At 47.6% G+C, this 15,131-nt stretch overlaps 1 protein-coding gene across 1 annotated transcript in view; it reads right to left on the reverse strand.

Moving 5' to 3' along the window:
* The window catches only part of PTPRH (protein tyrosine phosphatase receptor type H), a 157,262-nt gene that overhangs the window by 80,904 nt on the left and 61,227 nt on the right, over positions 1-15,131 (reverse strand). The window contains exon 7 of the mRNA XM_088450970.1: positions 5,980-6,246. Within this exon, the coding sequence (XP_088307096.1) occupies positions 5,980-6,246 (267 nt within the window). The remainder of the gene's footprint in view (positions 1-5,979; positions 6,247-15,131) is intronic.

The following is a 15,131-nucleotide window of genomic DNA, read 5'->3' on the forward strand; positions in this document are numbered from 1 at the left end:
TCACTGGTAACATTATTTTCACGATGAATAAAGCCCCTATATATCTTTGTCTTCGCTTTACAACATACATCGAAGTGGAGTACATACAACACTATTAAGACTGAGAAAGCACCAGGACTCTTCCTTTTCATCATCAATTTTTATTTTTTAAATATATGTTTATTAAGGATCAACAAAATACACTGTTTCCAAAAGATGGTTAGACAATAGAATATAAATAGAGAGAAACAATCAAACAGGTGCTGGTGCTGAGCTGTGTTCAGTAATTAGCAGAAGATCTTGGAGCAAGGTGCTGAACTGTGGGCCTGATTCAGAGCCGCTCAATAGATGCGATCGCTTGCACGATGCGTATGCAAATTGCGTAGGCACTGCTACCGCACAACAATGCATTAGCACGCCCAGTATTTCTTAAGCTGCCCACACACATAGCGATATTTTACCCGATCTGGCCGATTCCGACACATTGGAACAACAGATCGTGTAAAATATGGCCAAATCATGAGTAAATCGTGAGTCCCCACTCACGATCACGATGCGATGCACGTCCTCACTGGTCGCACATCGCATCATCAGATCTGCCAATCTAGGATGCGATGCACTGTAAAAAGTCTGGATGCAGGAGAGATTGCATGAAGATTGGACACCAAATCGTGTGCAGATTTTGTGCAGAGCTGCTGGGGAGAGTTTCAAGGGAAATCCTACACATCGGCTGAACGTGAGCACATCGCTATGTCTGTGGGCACCTTTAGAGGGAGATCACATAGTATATGCCGAAACCCACCAGCCTGTTTTAAGACGCCCACTTGTGCACGTCATGTCCAGGAAGTGTATGCAACTTTCGATACATCAGATGCTATCGCAGAGCTTGAGGTTGACCCATACTTACCCACTTTTGAAAACTAGTTTCAGGGAGATTATAGTTGGTAATAGAATGCGGAACATGGCGTGCTGTTAACGGGATATGTCATGCTCTGCTCAAAGGGCGTGTCTAACTCCACCTGTGGGCATATCTATTGACACTCTGGGTGCGTCCTGCACTAAACCGGGAGACTTCCGCAGGATTCGGAAGGATAGGCAAATATGCCCCTTACTCACACAGTGTCTAGCATACACCCCCTCATACCCACACAGTGCCCAGAGGACGCACAACCTCATACCCATAATGTTCAGTATACACTCCTGCATACTTACACACTGCCCAGCATACACCCCTCCATACCCACACACTCACACAGTACCCAGCATACATATCCCATACCAACACAGTGCCCAGTATATACCCCCACATATACCATACAGTGCCCAGCATACACACCCATACAGTGCCCAGCAAACACACCCCATACCTACACACAGTGCCCAGTATATACCCCTACATATACCATACAGTGGCCATCATACACCCCCCATACCCATACAGTGATCAACATACACCCACTATACCATACCTCCCAACTGTCCCGCATTTAGCGGGACAGTCCCGTTTTTCTGGGACTGTCCCGCTGTCCCGCCCGCAGTGTCCCGCTGTGGGGGGGAAGCATACACGCTGCTCTGCTATGCAGAGCAGTGTGTATGCAGAGCTAGAATGCGCACAGCATCTATTCAGCGTATGAGGGGGAGGCCGGCGGCTGCCCAGCATCTCGGAGATGCTGGGCACGCACCATTAGTGATGTAAACGGAGGCGTGTCATCAGACAAATGTTGGGAGGTATGCTATACCCACAAAATCACAGTGGCCAGCTTACAGTTCCCATACCCATACAGTACCACAATGCACCACACTCACCCATAGTGCCAGACACACAACAGCACAGTAATACTTTCCTGATTCTATGCCTGTAGCACAGCCACACAGCATCTGTCATAGCCCTGTGTCGAGCAGCAGCAGAGAGAGTAGGGATAACTAGAGAGGGTAAATACTGCCCTCACTACAGAAGGGTTGCGGCCATGTTGCCGAAGCTCTATAATTCCGGATACCTTTCTTTCATATGCTCACCCCCTGGTGGCCGCCGGCAGCAACTGCAGCTAGAGAGGGTGCTCTACAGCATGTTATTCCCGACCGCAGAGGAATGCGGGGGTTTTAATTAATTCTCCAGGGTATCGGGAGACTGTGCCTTGATCCGGGAGTCTCCCACAGGAATCGGGAGGGTAGGCAGGCATGGGTAGACCATACCCTGCCACACTTCAGTGTAAAAACAAGCCAGGTGACGTGTACTATGATGCTGCCTTATAATTATGCACACCTCTAAAACTTCATTGATATGCTCAGGCACGCCTGTGTTTGCACCTCCACTCCCCCGTTTTTAATGGCCAGCTCCTGTTACCACCTACAAACGGCTTCCCCTGTCACTCACTCTGCTGGGCTGTTTATGCGCAGTGAGCGAATGCATTGAGAACTTTCGCTAAGGTATACGCATGCACACTGCGATGCATACGCATGCGCACTGCGATGCATACGCATGCGCACAATGCTTACCATCGGCAGCAGCGAGCGTATGAATCTTAGTGAGCAGGTCTGATGAGCTCCTGTGTTCTGTAATAATCAAAAGTTCTTAGAGCAAGGTGCTGAACTATGGCCCTGATTCAGTGCCGGACGCTCTGACAGAGCACTCGCTCTGAATCAGGGCCGGCCTTTTTTTTTTTTTTAGAACGGCCTCCAGGCCGCTCGCATAGCTGTGGGTGACCACCCACAGCAATAGCGAACGGCCAGGAAGATGGTCGCGATGGTCAAGACCATCGCGACCATCGGGCTTGTGACGAGACCCTTGTGATAGGGTCTCATAGCCACAAGCCCCAGAGAGATTTCGGCTTAAATTGAGCTGAAATCTCTGTCAGTGGGGCCGCCCCCAAACGGAGGCGTTCACATGGGAACGCCTCCGTTTGGGCAGCCACCCCCCCCGGCCGCCCACCAAATGGGGCGTGCTATCACTCAACATTGACAGCACACCCCCTTTGGTATGAGACCCGGAGCGACGGTTTGCCCGTCGCTATCCGGGTCTCGCGCATGCGCTCTGGCCCACCATCGACCCGGTTGCGAGCGCTCAGTGCTTGCGACCGGGTCTGAATCAGGCCCCGTGTTCAGTAATAAGCAAAAGTTCTTAGAGCAAGGTGCTGAGCTATACTTAGTAAATAGCAGAAGTCCTTGGAGCCAGTAAGTGTACTGAGTCGGAACAAATGAAGATCCAGCGGTAGCCAAAAGAAAACCTTTAGGAGACGTTGCACAGACACTGGATAGACTTATATACCCAGTGCCTGCTGCTGGTTGGCAACATACAAACAGCTGATCCTAGGAGAGACTTAGGATTGGTAACTGTAGGACCACATGATCAAACCAAGATGGCCGTGCCCATGGACCGGAGAGGCGCTCGTGGACACTGTGGAACATCGCCATGCAGGTGAGTGAGAACCACTGGGTAGCGGGAGTGGATGTTTAGGCACTCAGGCAGCGTTTAGATGACTTCACACGCGCCACACATGGCTGCGGGGAGAGCGGGCATGCCAGAGAGGACACCTGGGACCTCAGCCATAGTCTGACAGTCCGGGTCCTGACAGCGCAATTCAAGTGATACTGTGAGACCCATTTTAGTCCTTTTCATCATTGTTATTACTGTGCCACCATCAAAAAATTTGGCATTTTATACTTATAAGTATATGTAATATAATACATTCAAGTGCAATGTTAATTTTGATTTACAAATAGTAAAATATTGATAATATGGTAAAATGTTTGCGTCCAATGCATTTTTGTATTAACAAATTTGAACATGTGAGTTAAAGTGTGGCTCCTGTTACTTGTTATTGGCATTTGAAGTTAGGCGATCGCCCTAATTGCCTCCGCTCCCCCCCCTCTCATCCTGGATCATGTCATCCTGCCACTATGGGTGTATCCATGTTGTGCTGTCCTTTCCTCAGCTTCCCCTGCATTCTGCTTCTTGCCACGGCAAAGTGAGAACATGTTAATGAGCACCAATGATTTACTGACAGAAGTTCTTTCCAAATATTTATCTCTGTTGACAACCAAGTGGAATTCACCAAGGCCTATTTTTGCTAGCACATGTATGGGGGGGCCTAATTCAGCAGCATATGCAATTGCAATTACGTATGCAGACCAATCGATTGTCAGCCACTGCGCATGCACCGCACTGCGATTACGGACACACTGAGGAATCCATCGCAGAGTGAGTGACAGGCTGTCAGCGTTTGGGGGTGGTGGCAGGGGAGTGGTTGAAAAAACACAGATGTGCCTGTCCGTTGGAACGCCGTTTCATGGGCGTGCATAAACTAGTTAACGCAATTGCATATGCAGCATGAAAGCTCTTTGCATGTGACGAGACTTGCAATATCTGCAGCTGGTCAGACTTGGTGTAAATGCTGCGTGATGGGCTGATGTGAGCCGATGGTTCCTATATTTATGCAGAAGTGCAGTGGGCGTCTTTATGCTGGATGTGCTTTGGCAGGCATTAGCATGTTTTAGCAGCGGCGATTCGTGAAAAATCGCAGCTGCGATCGCATTCCTGTGGAGGCCAAAATGTATGTGTTTTATTTCTCTGGGTCCAATGTATGTGTTTTATTTCTCTGTGGCAAATAAATATCTTTAATATCTTTGTGGTCAGTGGAGGACAGAACTATATGCTGGTCATCACTGAGAAATATATAGTATGCTGGGATCAAATGGATGTGGTGTAGTTATGCTGGTAGTAATTGGCTATGTGCATACGACCATCTTTAATTCCATTTTTATTCCATCTTTGATTTATGATGAGAGAACAGTAGATTACAGTCTAGTTTCCCCACTACTTGTTCTGCTATTTACTAAAAAAAACCACGCTCCACATACAGCAAATATAGGGCCTAATTCAGACCCGCTCGCGAGCGCTGAGCGCTCGCAACCGGGTTGATGTTGGACCAGTGCGCATGCGCACGAGGGAGACGGCTCCGTTGTGCGCATGCATGAGACCCGTTTAGCGACGGGCAAGCCGTCGCTATGGGTCTCGCAAAAAAGGGGGCGTGCTGTGGATGGAGAGTGACAGCACGCCCCCTTTGGTGGGCGTGCCGGGGGCGTTGCTGTGCAGACGGAGGCGTTCCCATGGGAACGCCTACCGTCTGGGGCCGGCCCCACTGACATCACAAGTGATGTCAGTGTTAGTGCTTTTGGCTCTGATAGAGCCAAAATCACTCCAGGGCTTGCGGCAACGACACCCTACCGCAAGGGTCTCGTCGCAATCCCGATGGTCGCGATGGTCGCAGGAGGCCACTCTAAAAACTAAGAGGGATGGCCCTGATTCAGAGCGAGTGCTCTGTCAGAGCGTCTGGCTCTGAATCAGGGCAATAGTGTGTGCCCTCCTACCTACCTGGATCTTAAATAAGCAACAGTATGCAAAAGTCTTGGTAGGCAGTAGTGAACATAGGGCTATCATTATTATTATTACTACCAGTTATTTATAGGGTGCTACAAAGTTATGAATTGCTTTAAAGAACAAAGATAAAAAGTGTGTAAACAAAAAATGTGTAGGCATATTTAGAATTTCTTTTTTATATATACAAGCACTGGAACCTTTTCTACTATAGCGCTGCATATCAGTGGAACTAAAAAAGTTCAACAGTATAATTTGTATTACTTTTTGGGTAAATGCTAAATAAATATAACTCCCCCCCAAACGTACTTGTTGTACTGTGTGCTTCCTGCTCAGCACTCCATCTGAGGTCACAGTGTAGATGGTGAATTTGTAGTTTAAGGTAATTTGTACAGCGCATTGTCTTTAAAATAATACTCCACCATTCCATTGACGCTTACTGTATCAGATTAAGTCACAGTAGAGGTGTCAACAATATTGGGCAATTCTTTTAAGCCTGACCAGATGTCATACATAATGGTGTTTCACTGCTATCCTGTATATATACAGTGTATGTATACATATATATATATATATATATATATACACGTGTGTGTGCGCTGAAGGTATAAAAATCATGAACTTACTTGTTGTTTTTTGTGTTTCCGGAACTGCTTCGCTCCGCACTCCATCTGAGGTCACAGTGTAGATGGTGAATTTGTAGTTTACTCCTGGTGACAGCCCAGTCACCTGTACATAGTTGGTTGTTATATTGGTGATGTTAACATTGTCTGGCTGCCCTAACACATTGTAGGTGTATGTTTTGCTATTAGTATCATTAGGGATCGTCCAATTAAGATTTACACTATTCACCTCTGCAGCAGGGGCATGGAAGTCAGAGACAGGGGATGGTCCTGAGGAGACAAAAATACAGGATGTTTCATGCACCAACAGGTATACTGTAATATACATATCTTACATTTTTTGTAGTGGTATTTCTACTTCAGCACATACAAAATGTTAAACTTGAAATCTTGCAATTTTTCACACCTCACATGCTCTAGAAACAAGCATACGCAACTACCGGGAATGCAGAATCGTGAGCATTTCAATTGTACTCCACTACAGACTGCATAGGTGTAGCTGGGCTGTAACGCGGTGTCCTAAGTTAAGGAATGTCTAGAGGTCTATTTACTAATCCTTGGACAGAGATAAAATTAATGGAGGTAAAGTACCAGCCAATCAGCTCCTAACTGCCATGTCACAGGCTGTGTTTTAAAAATGACAGTTTGGAGCTGCTTGGCTGGTACTTTATCTCCGTTCACTTTGGCCCTCATTCAGAGCCGTACGCTCTGAGCAGAGCGCACGCTCTGAATGAGGGCCGCCCTCCATAATTATGGAGCGTCCTCCTGGACGCTCGTATAGCTGTGGGTCACCACCCACAGGCTATACGAGCGTGCATTTTGATGGCCGCGATGGTCGTGACCATCGCGACCATCGAAATTGCGAGCCGGAGCCTGCGGTTGAGGTTTTCAACCGCAAGCTCCGGAGTGATTTTGGCTCTATCAGAGCCAAAATCACTCCCACTGACATCACTAGTGATGTCAGTGGGCCAGCTTCTGACGGTAGGCGTTCCCTTGGGAACGCCCCCGTCAGGGAGGCACGCCCCCGGCACGCCCACCAACATCGACAGCACGCCCCCTTTGATCAGACACAACAAGCAAAGGAAAGTCCTTCGCTCGTCGCGTCTGGCGCATGCGCACGACGGAGCTCTCTCCGTCGTGCGCATGCTCAGTGCAGACCATCGACCCACTTGCGAGCGGACAGCCGCTCGCGAGTGGGTCTGAATCAGGCCCATTGTCTATAGGGATATTTATAATGGATGCAGGGTGTGCGGTGCACCTTGCACCCCTATTATACTTACCTCTACGGAGTCTCACGTCGGCGCCGGTGTCAGCACTGTAAAAACGACTGGAAAATGGCCGCTGCGGCTATCTTCCCTTCGTTTTGCACATGCGTAGTACAGGAAAAATGGCTGCCGCGGTGACATGCGCATGCGCTATAGACTCTGGGCACACTCTAGTGCCCAGAGTCTATCAGTGCGGCGCTGGCCTCGCTGCGCTCAGTGCACTGCCGGCCACCGGAGTGAGAGGAGTGGGCCCGTGACGGAGACTGCACACGGGTCCCCTCCTCTCTTGAAATGCCCCTGGACAGAAGTTTATTGTCTCCAGATAGAACTTTTGCACCAAGTACTGTATAGGTCAGGGGTCAGGGAACTTTTTTACCTTTTACCCCAAAATATATTTAGATACGCCGATGTTACCCCCTTAATTTGAAAGGAAGGAAATCATATAGTAGTGCCCCCATATAATGCCCCTGTAGTAGTGCCCCAATAGTTATGCCCCTGTAGTAGTGCCCCCATTTAATGCCCCTGTAGTAGTGCCCGCTTTTCGGGCGCCCGCTGGTAATAACATGTCAGCGGACGTCCGGCTTAGAGCCTCCCTGCGGCACAGCCGGGCATGCATATGCATCATTCTATATTATAAAATGATTCATATGCATGCCCGGCTGTCCGTCCATTACCCCCAGGAATTTCATTTTTACCCCATGTGGGGTAATTTACCCCTGTTCCCCGACCACTAGTATAGGCTGGTGCTAGTGTGCCATTTTGATGATGACAAGTTTAATACATACACAAGGGTAAAAATCTGTATTTATTTCCATACACAGAATATATCTGTGCATGCTTTTCCATACGACCATGGCTGCCTGCTTAGTAGTTTATGCATACCGCCTAAGTTACTAAACAGCAGAGGGCCTGATTCATTACGGATCGCAACTGAAAATGCAATAGCGATTACGCACGCAGTCTCACTGCAAAATTATGGTAATAATCCACTATGATCACTATGCCGCCGCAGCACTACATAGGAACGCCCACCTTACCTTACACACATCCGTAATGTTTAGCAAGCTCTGACCTTACTAAGAAATTGCTAACTTCATCTCACGCTTTGAGTACTCAAGCTGCATGTCCCTGCAACGGCGTTCAAACGCACTGGCACGCCTGTGTTTCGCTGACCAACCCCCGTTACCACCCACAAACTGACAATCACTCTTCGATGGGTCTATGTGTAGTTACTGCGATCGAAGTAGCTAGTTTGCATATACGCAATGCGATGCATACGCATGCACAGAACGCAACTGGCTGATTGCATGCAAAAACGCAGTTGCGATCAGTAGTGAATCAGGCCCAGAGTCGATACTTCTGTGCAGACCTTCAGCATGCATGCAAAAAGGGTGTGTGGCATCCTGTCCCTCTAGGCCACGCCCTCTGATGGGATGTTTTTGTCATGCTGGAGGCGAAGCCAGCACTCCAGCAACCTCCATCTGCCACTAAATAGACACCGAGCGCTCATCCATTCACAGCTGCTCTGCTATGCAAAGCAGCGGCGGTGACAGACTGTCCCCCAACCTCCCCCCTGCCCGCAGGACACTGCGGCCGCGGTTGTGTCAGCAGGACAGAGCCCGAAAAGTTGGACTGTATCACTGAAAATGGGACAGTTGGGAGTAATGCTAGAAATAGATCCTGGTATATACTGAACACATGCTTTATTTGCATATATTTGGTCCTATGTGGTTTAGCAGCACCTAATAAGCACTCTATTTAGATATATACCCTCATTACAGGATATTCTTTGGTATGCTTAAACCAGGGATATACATGTGCCAAATACATGCCCTACCTGCAACATCTGGTTTCCTTTGATTATTTTATGATTCACATGATGGAATATGGTACAGTATGTTTAGACCTGGGATATCTATATAATAAGTGAGAAAGTGTGTCCCAGGTGCATATCTATAATGGCTGCAGGGTGTGCGGGGCACACAGGCCCCCGGGTCCAAGGGGGTCCCGCACCGCACACCCTGCAGCCATATTATTTTAAACTCACCTGTCCATGGTCCCACATCGGGTGTCAGCGCTGCTCACAACACCGGAAAATTACCGCCGCAGCCATTTTTCTGGCATTCTGCGCATGCGCAGTAGATTCCGGGCACACTCTACTGCCCAGAGTCTCTAATGCTCCAGTGGATGCCCAGCCGCATCAGTCGGCTGCCGACCACCGGGGAGAGAGGAGGGGGCCCTGCACGGGGAGTGCACACGGGCCTCCTCCTCTCTTAAGATGCCCCTGGTGTGTCCGTCTGTTTGTCCTTTATGCACGGCCAGAGTTTTGGACCTACCGCCACTAAATTTGGCAGGGTGGTGTAGTTTGACCAGGATTAGGTTTTTGCCTAGCTTTGAACTTTGTCAGGACCACATACTGTCACACAATCCATTAAAATGGGCACACATTTAAATTACACAGGTTCCAGTGCAAAATTGGCAGTCTGACAAAACCTGTGTGAAAGCTACAAATTATACTTTTAATATCAGTCTGGGCAAGTGTCAAACTTTATGACTTATGCTAGTTCATATTAAATCCAGAGTTAGACCTTTTTAAAGTGACCATCTATATATATATATTTGTCAGCTGTAGGGCTGACGACAGCTCTGCCGGACCCAGGTACAGGGAGGGGGCATGGCCTGCCGGAGAGCTGTGGCCAGACCCCCTCCTTAAAAATAAAAACATAGTATGCCATGCAGTAGTAGTGCCCCTTATAGATTATGCCCCCCCAGCAATTCACCTCCACGTCTCTCTCCAGTCTGTCTCCAGCAGCCTCTCGCCTTCCCCATTATGCAACACAGTAATGCCTCTTACTACACAGTAATGCCCCTTACACATTATACAACACAGTAATGCCCTTTACAGATTGTGCCACATAGTAGTAATGCCCCATATAACACATTATTCCACACAATAGTAGTGCCAATTATAACATTATGCCACGCAGTAATGCCCCTTATACATTATGACCCCCCCAGCAATTCACCTCCATGTCTCTCTCCAGTAGCCTCTTGCCTCCCCTTGTGTGTCATCAGGAGCCAGCAGGTGTGAATTTTGGGCCAGGCCACCAGCTAATTACAGCTGGTGCAATTTTAATCTGGCGCCTCTCGCGAACCAATAGGAGCTTGTGGACTAGCAGCCAATTAGGAGCCACCACTGCTGATTGGCTGCTGGTCCACAAGCTCTTATTGTCTCACAGCTGGCGGCACTGTCTCTCGCACGCCCCCAGGAGTTCTGCTAGGCCATGACCCTTATGGTAAGCCACAACCCCTTTTTGGACACACGTGGGGGGGATTTAGAGTGTGCACCGGGGGTCACCAGACCCCAATGCGCCTCTGCTTCAGGGTCCAGCCTTAAACCCGGGCAACGCTGGTTATCCCAGCTAATACTAAATACGGTTAATGCCTTATGATTTTGCAACGATTCACAGAACTAATCTAATTAGCCCTGATATGTTTTCCGGGGGAAAAAAATGGATTTTATTAATCCCCGTATCCTATTTGTTTGGCTGAAGAAATAGGATTTTTCATCCAAAAACACATAGGATCTGTGAGAAGTTCAAGGACCTAAGTGTTTTTCACATCGCAGCGGCATCAGGTCCTGGAAAAAATTCCCTGATAAGTGCTGGCATCGGGCTGGCTTTCGGGACTAATTGGATAGCCCTGGGGGATCCATTAGCACCAGAATAAGGTTCGGAGCTAATTGGATACCGCCCATAATATGGTATTCTCAAAGCTGGGATATACTGACTACATGCTCTAACTGCGACATTTGGTCCTTTGTGGTTTACCTGTATATTTATTTATGACCCCACACTGCTGATTAACATTGTTATGTATATTTATTGAACAACCTACACTTTATGTTTAACGCAGATATTTTGTTTGTGCTTATTTGATACCGGGGGGGGGTAAATTTACTAAGAATCGAGATAGGTCGAAATGACCATCTCGGGTGATTTATTGATTTTTTTCCTGCTTGCAAATTTACTAAAGGCAAAGTCGGGTGAGTTAGAGACAGATTTCTCTCATCTCACTCGTAAAACTCGGGTGAGATAGCAATCTCAAATCTTATCACCATCGGGCCAAATCGGAAGTACTTTTCACCTCAAACATACATCTCTCAAATTTACCAAAAATCGGGATGACAAGCTCGGAGCAAACTCTCTGTCAAAATCACTTTTCAAACTCTCAACCCCCTGAGCTGCGAGATGGTCAGAAACATACACAAATCATTGTGATTTGTGTATGTTTCTTTCTGTAAATGGTTAAAATAGGGTTAATTTAAAAAAAAAAAATTACGTGAGGTCCCCCCCAAAACACTAACCAGCCCCGGGCCTGCCAGCCTGTCCTGGTTCTTAACATTACAGGGAAATGTGGAGGAGCCGCTCATTGGCTAAGCCCACGTGGGTCCCAGCCAATGAGCGGCCGCTAATGTTAGCTGCCGCTGATTGGCCGGCGGCCCGGGACTGAAGTGAACTCTTTCCAACGAGCTGATATAAGCGCAGTGTAACACCATGCAGAAGCATGTTGTTACACTGTATCCGGCCCACGTATTGGATTTCTGCGGAGAACATCGAGGGACATAAAGGTGAGTATTGGATCTTTTTTTACAGGTAATTCGATGGGATACTTTATGTTGACAAGGGGACATGAACATCTGGAAATAGGTGAGTATGTGTAAGTGTGTTTAAGGATGCAATAAAGCTTTATTTTCACAGTGTGTTGTGTGTTTTATTAACCATTTCTTTACAGGTGAAATACAGGTACCAGTGGGCCCTTAATGTCCTGCATGCTGGTACTTGTGGTTCTCCAAGTACCAGCATGCGGGGAGGCTTGGTGGGACCTGTAGTTCCACTGTAAAGACAATGATGAAAAATCTAATTTTTACACCACACCTTACACTATCAACCCGCCACCCACCACCCAGGGGTGGCAGGGATAGCCCCGGGCTATCAGCCTAGGCCAGGGGTGCCCTGGAGAGGGTGACCCCTTTATTGGGGGGGTCACCGACTCCCCTGGGACCTGACCTGGGCTGACTAACGGTCAGGGGGCTGATGCTGAGGCTGGGGGCCCGGTGAAAGGGTACCCCTGGCTGTGGCATCAGTCCCCCATTAGAAAGGGTCCAGGGCTGGTTTTAAATATACGGGGTACCTCACGTCATTTTTTTTCTCCGTATACTTAAGACCAGCTCTGTCTCTGCTGCCTTGTGCTGGTTCTTACATTACAGTGGATACCTACACATTTTTTCCCTGTAATGTTAAGAACCAGGACAGGCTGGCAAGCCCGGGGCTGGTTAGTGTTTTGGGGGGGGGGGCTCACGTCATTTTTTTTTTAAACATTTATCTATTTTTTACAAGGCTTAACACACAAGCACCAAGCACATATCTCACTAATATGTGCTGGCTGCTAGCTCGAGAGAGATTTGCAGAGAGAAAACACTGCAATCTTGGGTGAGTAATCTCCTGCAAAATGAGTTACTCGGGAGAGATATCTCGCTCTGCTTCACCATCGGCAAACTCATTTAGCCTCAAATCGCCTGTTGGTAAATTTGGTAAAATAAAAGGGATTAAATCACCCGAATTTTGTCGAGTTCCAGCGAGATAAATCACTTTGAAAATCGGGACCATCTCGATTCTTAGTAAATTTACCCCCTAGTATCATAAATTTGTAAATATATTACACAATCATTGACCCTGGGAGACTGCTTATTTGCTCATTTTAATATATATTTTTCAATTATTTTCAGTAGGCGTCTTTTCTTTTAAAGTGTCCTTTGACTTTCTTTATCATCTTATTTCCTCCACATATATTTGCCTATCTTTGACATATCTCATATGGGGCGGGATGCATTAAGCAGGGACGAGCGGTCATGGTAAGCAGAGCCTCCCCTGTCATACTCCCTCCCCTATCATATCCCCTGTCATGCTCCAGAGTTTTGATATAGAAACTGTATTTTTATACATATGTGCCTCCCCAGCCACTGGCCTCACCGCATGTCACTGGCATCAAGCATCACATTTTGGATGAGATGCATCCCTCCTATGATCACATGCATACCGGCATTTAATAACGCCATATGCATGACGATTTAAGCAAAGGACAGCTCTCCCGATAAGAGCTGTCCTTTGCAGTGTGGGGACTTCTGGGTTTATGCCCATAGACTTCTATTAGGCAACACCATTTAAAAATGTTGCGGATTTTACCTAGGGCTGCGAAACTGCATGTTCCCCAGTAAAATCCCCCACTTGGTAGCGAATTTATGTTTTCTAGGAGGGGAGTAGTGTGGTGTGGGGGTTTATTGTTATGTTCTCTAGGAGGGGATGTGTGGTGTGGGGGTGTATTGTTATGTTCTCTAGGAGGGGAGTAGTGTGGTGTGGGGGTTTATTGTTATGTTCTCTAGGAGGGGAGTAGTGTGGTGTGGAGGTTTATTGTTATGTTCTCTAGGAGGGGATTAGTGTGGTGTGGGGGTATATTGTTATGTTCTCTAGGAGGGGATAGTGTGGTGTGGGGGTGTATTTATGTTCTCTAGGAGGGGATAGTGTGGTGTGGGGGTGTATTGTTATGTTCTCTAGGAGGGGATAGTGTGGTGTGGGGGTGTATTTATTTTCTCTAGGAGGGAATAGTGTGGGGTGTATTTATGTTCTCTAGGAGGGGAGTAGTGTGGTGTGGGGGGGGGGTGTTGTTATGTTCTCTAGGAGGGGATAGTGTGGTGTGGGGGTGTATTTATGTTCTCTAGGAGGGGATAGTGTGGTGTGGGGGTGTATTTATGTTCTCTAGGAGGGGGTAGTGTGGTGTGGCAATGTATTGGTATGTTCTCTAGGAGGGGGTAGTGTGGTGTGGGGGTGTATTTATGTTCTCTAGGAGGTGGGTAGTGTGGTGTGGGGGTCAGCATCAGGAGCAAAGAGCATCAGGTGTGTGAGAGTTTTAAACCCTTCCTGTGCTCCAGTGATTATTCCAGCTGGGTCTGTGTAACTGTAAAAACCTGGAATTCCACACCTCCACTGCTAATGCAGAATGCACAGGTTTCACTCCAGCCTCCCTTGGAGGGAGCTTATCCCATAGGAATGTGGGCAATTCAGGTGAGAGACAATCCCTCTCACCACACATTCCCCCTTTTGCTTTTCCATCTTTTGCGACGAATGACACCACTCAGTCTTCTTCTTGCGGATGCTGGGTTGTACTTTTCCCCGCCACTCCATGGACAACATATCTTTTAAAGAGCCAGGGCGACATCCGAGTGGTCTAGTGGGAAGTACAAGGTCTGGACTCTCTTCTTGCCAGGTTTTGACCAAGTTGACATGGTATATCTGCTCTGCATGTCTCCTTCCTGGCTGCCTGACATGGTAATGTACCGGTCCTACAGGTTACACCACTTTGTAGAACTTGTGCCAGTGGGCAAACAATTTACTTTCTTGTGTCGGCACCAACACTAGAACTTTGTCCCCTGGTTAAAACTTTCTGACCTGAGCTGTGGCATCATAGGCTTGTTTCTGACGAGCTTGGGCCTCTATAAGGTTTTCTCGAACAATGGACCCTATTTTATACTGCCGTTCATGTAATTTTCTATCGAACTCCACAACATTTGGTTCCTCTTTTTTCTGCTGTTCCCAGCCTTCCTTCAAAATGTCTAGGACACCTCTAGGTTGCTTTCCAAAGAGGAGCTCAAAAGGGCTAAACCTGTTTGGGGATTGGGGTACCTCACGTATGGCAAACATGAGGTAAGGGAGTACTTCATCCCACTCCTGTTTATTATCCAGGACAGCATAGCGTATCAAAGACTTTAAGGTCCTTATAGATCTTTCCACCATCCCATCTGTCTGTGGGTGGTATACTGAGGTATGCAGACAT

Source organism: Taudactylus pleione, unplaced genomic scaffold, assembly GCF_031769625.1.
Source record: "Taudactylus pleione unplaced genomic scaffold, aTauple2 ptg000535l, whole genome shotgun sequence".
NCBI classification, from domain to species: domain Eukaryota; kingdom Metazoa; phylum Chordata; class Amphibia; order Anura; family Myobatrachidae; genus Taudactylus; species Taudactylus pleione.